General features: G+C 33.0%; 1 protein-coding gene and 1 non-coding gene across 3 annotated transcripts; one reads left to right on the plus strand and one right to left on the minus strand.

Annotated features, from left to right (window-relative positions):
• Window positions 1-454: 454 nt before the first annotated feature.
• Trnal-uaa lies at window positions 455-538 on the plus strand. The gene has a single exon. It is a non-coding gene; the product is annotated as a tRNA-Leu (tRNA).
• Window positions 539-3,666: 3,128 nt separating this feature from the next.
• LOC111618513 (cubilin-like) lies at window positions 3,667-10,553 on the minus strand. 2 transcript variants are annotated; one of them, XM_023360055.1, is made up of 16 exons: window positions 10,448-10,553; window positions 8,632-8,656; window positions 8,311-8,562; window positions 7,988-8,245; window positions 7,674-7,916; window positions 7,248-7,397; window positions 6,943-7,179; window positions 6,282-6,410; window positions 5,975-6,205; window positions 5,736-5,870; window positions 5,420-5,662; window positions 4,985-5,107; window positions 4,645-4,890; window positions 4,322-4,453; window positions 4,012-4,248; window positions 3,667-3,934 (listed from the first exon to the last, which is right to left on the minus strand). In XM_023360055.1, exons 1-16 carry the CDS (start codon window positions 10,541-10,543, stop codon window positions 3,831-3,833), a joined length of 2,841 nt encoding a protein of 946 aa, XP_023215823.1. In that variant the 5' UTR covers window positions 10,544-10,553; the 3' UTR covers window positions 3,667-3,830. The 2 variants fall into 2 exon arrangements, with proteins under 2 accessions (XP_023215823.1, XP_023215822.1); XM_023360054.1 differs by having other exon boundaries at window positions 7,988-8,257.
• Window positions 10,554-10,805: the final 252 nt, after the last annotated feature.

Raw genomic sequence — 10,805 nt, forward strand, 5'->3', positions numbered from 1 at the left:
CACTTTGTTGAAAAATTGAAGGTATCATATTTTGTTCCTCTTCAAGCTCTTCTTCCTGTTCTGTATCAGTGTTTTCATTTCTTGTTTCACGGTTATCAGATTCATCTTCAGATGACTCTTCGTCATAGAGAATTCTTTCCATATCCATGTCCCGAAGTAAAAAGCGTGTAGGGGGTTAAATTAAAAATTTATCCGGCACGTAATCGGTAGTGTTTTGCCCCTATAAATCATACTTTTCCTGTAGAAACAGTCATGCCGGTCATCTATCTAATTGTTTTCAGGGGAAGTATTTGATTTGAAATAACGTGATTTTCGGTTTGCATCGGAAATTCTTATGTAGTTATTACACAAAAGATTATTGCAGTAGATCTTACCTATGAGAAACTCGTAGACAGGATTGATAACGATCTCTTTTCGATTTGATAATAAAGAGATTAGGATACTGTTACAACGTGTCAGAATGGCCGAGTGGTCTAAGGCGCCAGACTTAAGATCTGGTCCTCGTATGAGGGCGTGGGTTCGAACCCCACTTCTGACATATTGTTTTGCTGGAGTTAACATTTATCGGAATTCAACCTTATTGTTCGATTTGCATCCGGGATGTTGTACTGTACAGTACATACAAATTATAATTATTAAGTATTGTAAATGCTGATTATGAATAAAGTCCGACACCAATCGAGAGATTACATGCGACCCCGCGATCTTTAACTACCAAGATTTAATAGCACCAATTTAAGATTTCCGGCATCGTACTCTGGACGCATGGTGTGGGGTTGTCATCTAACGCGGTGGTTCCCAAAGTGGGCGCTACCGTCCCATGTGGGCAATGAGTAAATCTAAGGAGGGCGAAAAGAGGCAAGTGGGCAGTAGGGGTTAGTGATTGGGAGTCAATGACAATCTTTCCCTTTCCTCTGTTAAAACATGTAAGAAGCATTGCATTTAATGGTTTCCAGATGTGGAGAACTCTTTTTAGATGTAATTGTACAGCTCTGTACCAAGGGGGGTTGCAATGTTTAACCACATTTTTAATTTATTTCATTTAAAACATATTCTCTCCACCTCAAATTAGTAATGTCCTGCCCCTGTACATCATACTTTTCGTTTGACAATAGTGTTACGCCAATCATCTTTTAACTGCTTTCAGGTGAAAAGTTTTGAAGTGAATAACGTGACTTGCGTTTTGCATGGGAAGTTCCTGTATAGTTAATAGGGGCCTGTGGCTTCTAAAGTTTCCATATCTCGTCTCATCTTTCGTCTTTCTAATTCCGTTATCGAAATTAAGGAATACAGACGGACGGACGACAGTCATAATTTATAAGTCTACAATTTTTTCACATTGCAGCCCAATAAAATAATAATTAAATAAATTAAAAATAAAATCAAATCAATTTTGAAAATTAAAACGTCATTAAAATAAAAAAAAATCATTTAAAAGTTACAGTAATACCCCGACTTACGCGAACCCGGAGTTAAGCGATTTTCAAATCTCGTCGATTCGTCTTTTGTTTGAGCGCCACGCAACCCTCGATTACTCACTCCCCACACACTATTGTTCAGCTTACATGTTCGGATGTATCGCGCAGAATCGACACATAGCTACAATTTATTTTGTGTTATTTATTTCTGTGTTTGTTATATTTACGGAGACTTGAGAGACTCTACTATGTCATCCAAACGAAGTAGAACTAATTCTTCTGCATCAAACAAGAAAAGAAAAACTTTATCTTTGGAATGTAAAGTTAACATTGGGTATGTTCGTAAAGTCGAACGAGTTAAGCGAGAATGAAGTCATCGTTATTCCTATTTCGTTAGACTTTTCGAACGATTCGTTACTAACGCGTTTAACTCGTTTGACTTTACGAACGTACCCATTATTAAAGACTTCGATACAAAAATGAAAATTTGTGAATTGGCAAAGAAGTTTGATCTACCGGAATTGTCGGTCAGAACAATTATAAAAGGCAAAGAAAAAATTCTCGAAGCTGTGAAAAATGCTCAATCTTTAAATTCAAGCATCATTCGTAAACGTCACGGTATTATCGCTGAGACGGAAACAATGTTAAAATTATGGCGTAATAATCGAGTAAATGTGAAAAATTGTAAAATAATATAGGCCTAATTTGTTATACATATGTATTATCTAAGATTTTATTAAACATTTTTTTTCTAAATTATTGTTTTCTTTAGTCTCTGGTGCCAATTAAAAATTATTTGTATGCATTTATATGCGAAATTATACCCCGACTTACGCGGTTATCGCTCGGTCCCACCTATCGCGTAAGTTCGGGGTATTACTGTATTTTGAAATTTTCAAATTGTAAATTTGTGTGTGATGGTGACAGAATATTTTGCCTTTAATTAATACCGTATATACACATATAAAAATTATTAAAAATAATTTAAAAACTAAATCTGTATTCTGTCTGTATATAACCAAAGGTTATATTCAAAAATCAAATTCAAAGAATACTTGCTACGGGAGCAAATGAATAGTCATCTCTTCTGATTCAAAAGTGAAGTCTTTTTGTATCTTCTGCCCCTACTCAAAGTTCTTTGTCAATTTAATGTTTTAGAAACTATTGAAGGCCTTCGTGAAGAAAGTTAGTTTTTAATTAAGGATTTTCAAAGAAAATCTATCAGTTTCTTTGAGAAAGAATTTTATTTCCCAAACTTTTGAAAAGACAAGAAAGACGTGTTCTTACAAAACTTGTTTATTATCAATGTTACGAACTCTGTCATATACTAAACCAAGTAACATTATTGAAATAAATCGAGACTAGGTATCCTAAATGGTTTCCTTAGTAGGTACACTTGAATCTTGAAAAGATTCAACATCGTTGCATAGTAACTATTCAACCTAATACATATAACTATTGAATATTTATAACGAATTTTCTCTTTCTACACCTCTCTTGGTCAGTGGCTGAGTGGTATAACCTTACTGAAAATTCTCATGCAACCGACTTGCCGTATGGAGTTTTTTAAAGATTTTCTTCACGTGTCTAACATTTAAATTGGAACCAGTTTCCAGAAGAAAGTCCTGCCAAGAAGCAGGGATACTTCCTTAATAGATCGCCCATATTACCTTGCCTTATTACTTCAGTTCATTTCTCTTGTTTGATGCCTTGAATATGACACCAAAAAGAAAAATTGTCAATACAATTGACCATTATTACCATAGCAAGAAAAATAATAATAATTACGATTACGTTTTGATTACGATGTTGTTAAGTTATGACGACGTAATATATTTATTAACGTAACATATTGATGCCACTACAGTAGACCCCTCTATAACACTAGATAATTCCGTGTTATATGAATTCCATGTTGTACGAGTCACTTAGATTTTACAAATACGTGTGCCGGGCTGCGAACGGCTCACGTATTTGTAAAATCTAATTGATTCGTACAACATGGAATTCGTATAACACGGAATTATCTACAGTGTTATAGGGGGTGTATACTGTATTTAACACAGCTATTATTCGGGTTGAATAGGGAAGATGTAGGCTTAATCCTTACGAAACGAATGAGTCATAAAGCGATTTATGATGATTTAATTTATTGTAACAAAGAACATTTTTAATATATAATATTAACATTATAAAATGAAATATAAACATGACATTTTATAGATGATAAACGAGTATAAAAATCAATTGCTGCATAGAAATATTTTACCTATTGACATATTAAAAGAAATATATATATCGATTAAATTATTTTCTATATTTTAAAGTTTATTTATAAAAATTAATTAGCACACATTGGCATATAAAATTGTTAGCATTTTATATTTATATTTACAAAGATAAATTCATTTTCTAGCATTTTATTTGTGTACCAGACAGGAAAAACCCAGCACTATTTCGATGACTATCCGAATGGAATTGCAAAGTTAATTCGTCTTCTAGAAACTCGTAAGTACCTAAATAATAATAGTAATAATTAAATTTTATTTAAGACGATTTATTTTTGAATTATACTCCTATTTAATACACTTACGAATCGAATCGTAGGCTAATTTTCCACATAATTTTATGTCACCGATCTGAAAATAATCTTTCTTACAATCTTCCGATTCTTCTAAGTCGAATATATAATATTTAATTTCTAAAGCACAAACGTCGTAGGAAGATTTCTTAACTAAGTATTTACAATCCAAATTAGCTTTATACGTTCCGCTTTGGTAACCCGGGCTAACAATTTGGAATGTTTCGCTTGTATACGTTCCACCGCATTCTAAAAAGAAAAAAATTATATATATTTATATTTAATTTTGAATATTTATTATATTATTAAAGAGTAATTATACCATCATCTGTTGCTTTCTCGCATCCTTCTGTAATCTGGCTGACTTCAATACGAAATCCTGATCTCTCTCTATATGCATCAGTTGAGAATCTCAAAGAAATATCATTTTTATCCGAAGGAAAACCAACCACAACTAAAAGAATAATTAATAAAGAACTTTATTAAGTTCTTTAACGCAGAATACGAGAGGTTGAGGCCGAAGTTTTCATCTCTCAAACGTAAACGTCGAACGTCGAGCACCGCTTAAAGATAGCGGCGTTTGACGTTCGACGTTCACGTTTGAGAGATGAAAACTTCGGCCTAAACCTTTCTAATAATACTAACCATTTTCTCCTCTCCTGACACCACAATAGCGTGTTCCTTGAATCTCTAAATAGTCTTCGACACACGTGGCATCGTTTTCTGAACCAACAACGAAGTCCGAGAAATGAAGATTTGCTTGGCAAACTGCACTATTATACTTAATGATTTGATAATAACAATCCGTTTCTGGGTTATAAGGTAGAGGATAATTATCGCTAGTAAATGTACCAGTTTTTTCTGTTATAGTAGCGCAAATTTTTGGATCCTCTAAAAGTTATTTTTTGTATTAGATAATTAGAAAAGTTAAAATAGATATATATAAAAATTAAACAAAATAATTTTTTTAAAAATTCTAACTCACCTACGGGTCTATAACAAGAATTTGCTAGTTGAACCATTTTAATTTGAAAACCAGATCTTGTAGTTTGACCATCAGACTTGAAAACCAGTTCAAGAGTATCAGAACCAGTTGGAAATGTAACTGCTGTGAGATTATAATTAATAGAAATAAATAAGTTATAATATAAAAACCCAGAAATTTGAATAAGACTTAGTAGAGAGGTTGCGGCCGACGTTTTTAACGCGAAAACGTGTACGTCGGACGTTCAACTCCGCCTTCCTGTGAGCCTAAAAGTTTAACAATGGCGTTTGGAACGTCAGTAGAATCTTGCTCGACGTTCTAAACGCCATTGTCAAACTTCTAGGCTTATAGGAAAGCGGCGCTGAACGTCCGACGTACACGTTTTCGCGTTGAAAACGTCGGCCGCAACCTCTCTATTAAAAATGAAAATTTTACTTTTAATAGCCGGTTTTTTGGCTCCACAGAATCTCTCTTCAGTTGAAGTAATTTCTAAATAATCAGCCACGCAGCCTGAACTATGCTCTACATCAAAATCAAGAAATTCCAAACGTACTCTACACGTTGTTAAAGAGAAACTATGGATCTTGTAAGAACATTTAACATTTCTCGGATAATCGGCTGGATAACCCGGCGAAGTAATTATCTCAGTTTCGGATTTTATTGCTTGGTCGCACGATGCTGAATACAAAATTGCATGAATTATTTTTTTATTATATTAATTTTATAACTCTTATAGTATTACTCAACTTACACGGATGAGGAGGTTTCTTGCAAGAATTTGCTAACTGTCGAATATCTATGTCAAAGCCTCTTCCACTACCAGCTCTATTAGTGATGAAATACATAACAAGAGTCTGAGTATGTTCGTCAGGATATTCTATTGTTTCTGTAAATAATCATTATCAATTAGTTTAATTAATGAAATAATAAAGTGATAACTGATTGATAAAATTAGCTTTATTATTTAGAAAAATATTTCATTCTAATTACTTGTCTGAATGTAAGAACCGCATACTCTAGAACGATCAGGTAATTCTAAATAATCTTGAACACAGTTGATGCTATAAGATACGTCAAAAACACGAAATAACAGTTGTACTTTACAAGTAGAATAATCTGGCCTGTGTATTGTGTATCTGCATCTAAGAGAAGGGCCATATCTTCTGGGAAAACCAGGCGATGTCATTCTACCATAAGGGCCTCGAATTTCATAACTACAATCTAAAAAGATATAAACAAATAACAAATTTTATAAAATGTGATAAACAATTAGAACAATTAACTAGACAAATAATACCTTTTGGGCTAGTTGGACATGAATTTGGTTTCTGCAACACACGAATATCAAAACCTCTTCCAGAACTATAAGCATTACTGGAAAATCTTAATATTAGACTCTTTTCTGCTCCTTCATATTTTATTTGCCCTTCATTAAAAATTATACAATTTAATCATAAAATTGTTATATATATATATGCAGTAGAAACTCGATTATCCAAAACGGTTTGAACGTGTAGCATTGTACATACCACAGAATATACACAGAGATCTTTATTTAACTGGAAATTAACATAATACATCTATCGATTGTAGCGCCTCGAAACTAGGTCATATACGAAACATTACGTTAGATTTTTGAATAAATTAATTTACTTTCAAATACAGTAGTTACTTTAAAGTACAGTAGACCCCCTATAACACTGTAGATAATTCCGTGTTATATGAATTCCATGTTGTAAAATCTAAGTGACTCGTACAACATGGAATTCATATAACACGGAATTATCTAGTGTTATAGGGGGTTTACTGTATTTATGGTTAGTAAAATTTTAAATGGACTTTATGTATCCAAAAAACAAAAACAAACGAATTTCTGGATTATCCGAAAGATTCCTGGTCCAACCAAGTTCGGATAATCGAGTTTCCACCGTATATATTTTACAGTATTTTGGTCTTACTTGTTCCAGAAATTCTTCCGCATAATCGAGTTTTATCAGGAAGTTCTAAATGATCGCGTGAACAAACTGATCCGCCGTATTCTACATCAAACACTTTAAATTCAAGTTCGACAACGCATACTTCAATATTCGGTCGTCTTATTGTATAAATGCAATATTCATTGGCACCGTAGTAAGCAGGGAAATTAGGTGAAGTAAATCTTCCACTATAACCGATAACTTCTTGATCACATCGACCTAAATTGTAAACAATATAGCATTAAAACTTTATATTTAAAATGTTATTTATATATATAGATGATTACCTGGACGAGGTGAAACAGGAGGATGCGGTGGATATATACAGGAATCCGGAATTTGCGTCACTTCGATATCAAATCCACGTCCCGATCCGTAATAATCGCTCATAAATTTCAATGAGAGAATATCATTTCCGGATGAAAATTCAAATATTTCTTTAAAAAAAGTTAATGAAAATTTAAATTAAGGGACGTTAAATTTATAATTTACAAGTCGACCCCCCTATAACACTGTTGATTTTTCCGTTTTATATGAATTCCATGTTGTACGAGTCACTTAGATTTTACAAATACGTGTGCCAGGTTGTGAACGGCTCATGTATTTGTAAAATTTAAGTGACTCGTACAACATGGAATTCATATAAAACAGAAAAATTAACAGTGTTATAGGGGGGTTGACTTGTATTCGGATAATTAATTCAAAAACCTTACTTCTAGGAGCGTAGTGACCGCATAATCTACTTCTATCTGGTAATTCTAAATAATCTTTAGTACAACCACTGCCACTCGGTTCAATATGAAAAGTTTTAAATATTAATTGTATTTTGCATACTCTATAATTCACACGTCGAATTATATATTTGCATATTTGACCGGGCGGATATCCACTTGGAAAATTTGGCGATGTAATTCGACCGCTAAATGTATCTATAAATTTATCACAACTCGGTTTTCCTAATAAAATAAAAGAAATAATATGTTAATTAATAATCCACTTTCATTTATTTCCATAAATAAATAATTACCATCAGGTTTCTCTCCACCCGAAGGACCTGGTCTATGTCCTCCATCAGGATAAGTAGGTCTAGGCCTATGTCCACCCGAAGGATTAGGATAAATAGGTTTATGCCCGTCCGAAGGATTCGGATAAATAGGTTTATGTACGTCGTAACACGAATCCTTCGTTTGTTTCAGATGTAACATGAATCCTTTGAAGGTCAAATCTGAATCACTTTGAAATCTCAATGTGATTGTATTGACTCCAGGAGGAAAAAATAAAGTTTCTGTAGGGAAAGCTTTATATTAAACGTTTTAAATTACATAATTTTAAATATTCAATAAACATTACTTTTAGTTCCTGTTGCTAACGATCCGCATAATCTTTGTGTTTGGCGTCCATCTTGAATCTCCAAATAATCCTTGAAGCATCCGTCATCGTCTTGTAGATCGAAATCGATAACTGTCATCTCTACTTTACATACATCACTAGATGCACGTTCGATTACGTATATACACGTTCGATAATTATCGTAATCGGACGGATAATTAGGAGTATATATCCATCCCTCTATATTCTTGACAGTAGTATCGCATTGAGAAGCTACAATAACACTCTTTAAGTATTGTTCTAATGCAAATTAATAATTATAAAACTATTTAAAATACTTACAACTTCTTTTTAATAACTTTTCTTCCTGAAATATTATAATTTATAATAATTATTTAGTGTAAATATAAGCGAGGTTTCGGCCGAAGTTTTCATCTGTAAAACGTGAACGTCGAACGTCGAGCGCCGCGCTCGACGTTCGACGTTCACGTTTTACAGATGAAAACGTCGGCCGAAACCTCTCTCTCTATTATCTTAATTTAAAAAATATTTATATAACGATATTCTTACGTTTTTTATCGTCTAAATATATACCATTTTCTTTCTACTTATACATAATTTCGTGAATTACGCATGATTATCGAAATTGTTAGTGTTATTTGTGCCTCTTTAATACCTTTAATTTAATAATATCTATAACCTATAAAGGAGTTTTTATAGGAGAAATTTTTAATGATACATTACTATAAAGGTGATTTCACTTATGTTATACGCAAGAATGATTTATCGTGAAGGAACTTATTGAATCAAATTTTTTAAAACAAAGTCTTATAGAGAAAGATAATGCAGATACCCTCGAACGAGTCTCGGTAGGCGGATGCACAAAACAGTTGTTGACAGAAAGACATTCTTGCGACATGGTGATGGTTCGTGTCATGGTAAAAGTCCGACGAAAATGAAAGAAAGTGTGACACTCTCGTATCGAGGACATGTTCTTACAACCATGACAAACAATCGTTATATTAACGGATACGCCCATCAAATGTGTAAACTTTACTTCAAAAAATATTTTATTTTTTGCTTATCTTGGGCGTCGGTATCTTCCCAGTTATTTAACTTCTATTTTAAAGAAATTTTTACCAGAAAAATCATAAAATTAAAGCGACAATTTCGAGGTTATCTTTAGGAATTCTATTGAGTCATACGTAGAAGTGCTTAAGTGGAAAAGTAAATTATAAACGTACTTTATAAGTCGACCCCCCTATAACACTGTTGATTATTCCGTTTTATATGAATTCCGTGTTGTACGAGTCACTTAGATTTTACAAATATATGAGCCGTTCACAGCCCGGCACACGTATTTGTAAAATCTAAGTGACTCGTACAACATGGAATTCATATAAAACGAAATAATCAACAGTGTTATAGGGNAAACCACGACATATTCTAGTTCTTGGACCCTTTATCTTTTGGGTAAACACCCGGAAATTCAAAAGAAAGTACAGCAAGAGATGGATGAGATATTTGGAGACGACGTCACTCGACCTATCACCGGTGACGATCTAAGACGAATGAAGTATACCGAATGCGTCATTAAAGTAAGTTCTGTCGATAAAGGAGACGAAAGAATAGAGAGGTTACGGCCGAAGTTTTCATCGCTCAAACGCGAACGTCGAACGTCGAGCGCCGCGCTCGACGTTCGACGTTCACGTTTTAGAGATGAAAAACTTCGGCTGCAATCTCGCTACTAACTTATATTAATACCTTGACAAATAAATCATTATATTTAAATTTTTAGCGGATGATCCGGTAAGAAGAGCCTTCTGTATTCAAGACAGAATGGTGACACCCGACTGGTCCAAGAACAATACTCTAGTCAAGGTTGTAAATAACAATACTGTTTTTCTCGATATTATTTAATTCAGTTGTTTTTCCTTATTTTTTTAGATTTTTATCGATTTTTCTTTATTTTCAATTATCCTTAAAGTTTCATGTAAAATATTCTAAATATTAGTTTAAAAATTAAAATAAAATTTTCTAACGTATCTTCTTACTTTACACATCAAACATATAGGCCCTATATATATTAAAATATATAAATTCTATATAAAAATTAATGTGTTTTTATCACGCTTTTACTATTAATTAAAACACCTACCGGAAATAAAACTCTGACCACCGGTTTCCATCTTGTGTCTTGTGCCGATACATAATTGTTTAAAAGTATTAGAGCTACTAACATCACATGAAACATCTTCGAAGAAATTAAACTTCTTACTTTGAAACACACGTGATACGCGTGACGTTTAAATATAAATGCAACGTGTGACGTCACAAAGCCACCTATAGGTATAATGTTAATATAGTAGGCGTTGCAATTGTTAGTTATAAGGGAGGATTGACAAAGTTTAAAATAAAAAAAAATGGGGTAACCGAATCGTCTTTTAAAAGCAAATAAATATATAAAGAAAAGAAAAGAAAAAGCTGTCTGTTTTATATGTTTTAAGCATGATACG

Source organism: Centruroides sculpturatus, unplaced genomic scaffold (genome assembly GCF_000671375.1).
Source record: "Centruroides sculpturatus isolate CEXI.00-Female unplaced genomic scaffold, Cexi_2.0 scaffold156, whole genome shotgun sequence".
Lineage (NCBI taxonomy): Eukaryota > Metazoa > Arthropoda > Arachnida > Scorpiones > Buthidae > Centruroides > Centruroides sculpturatus.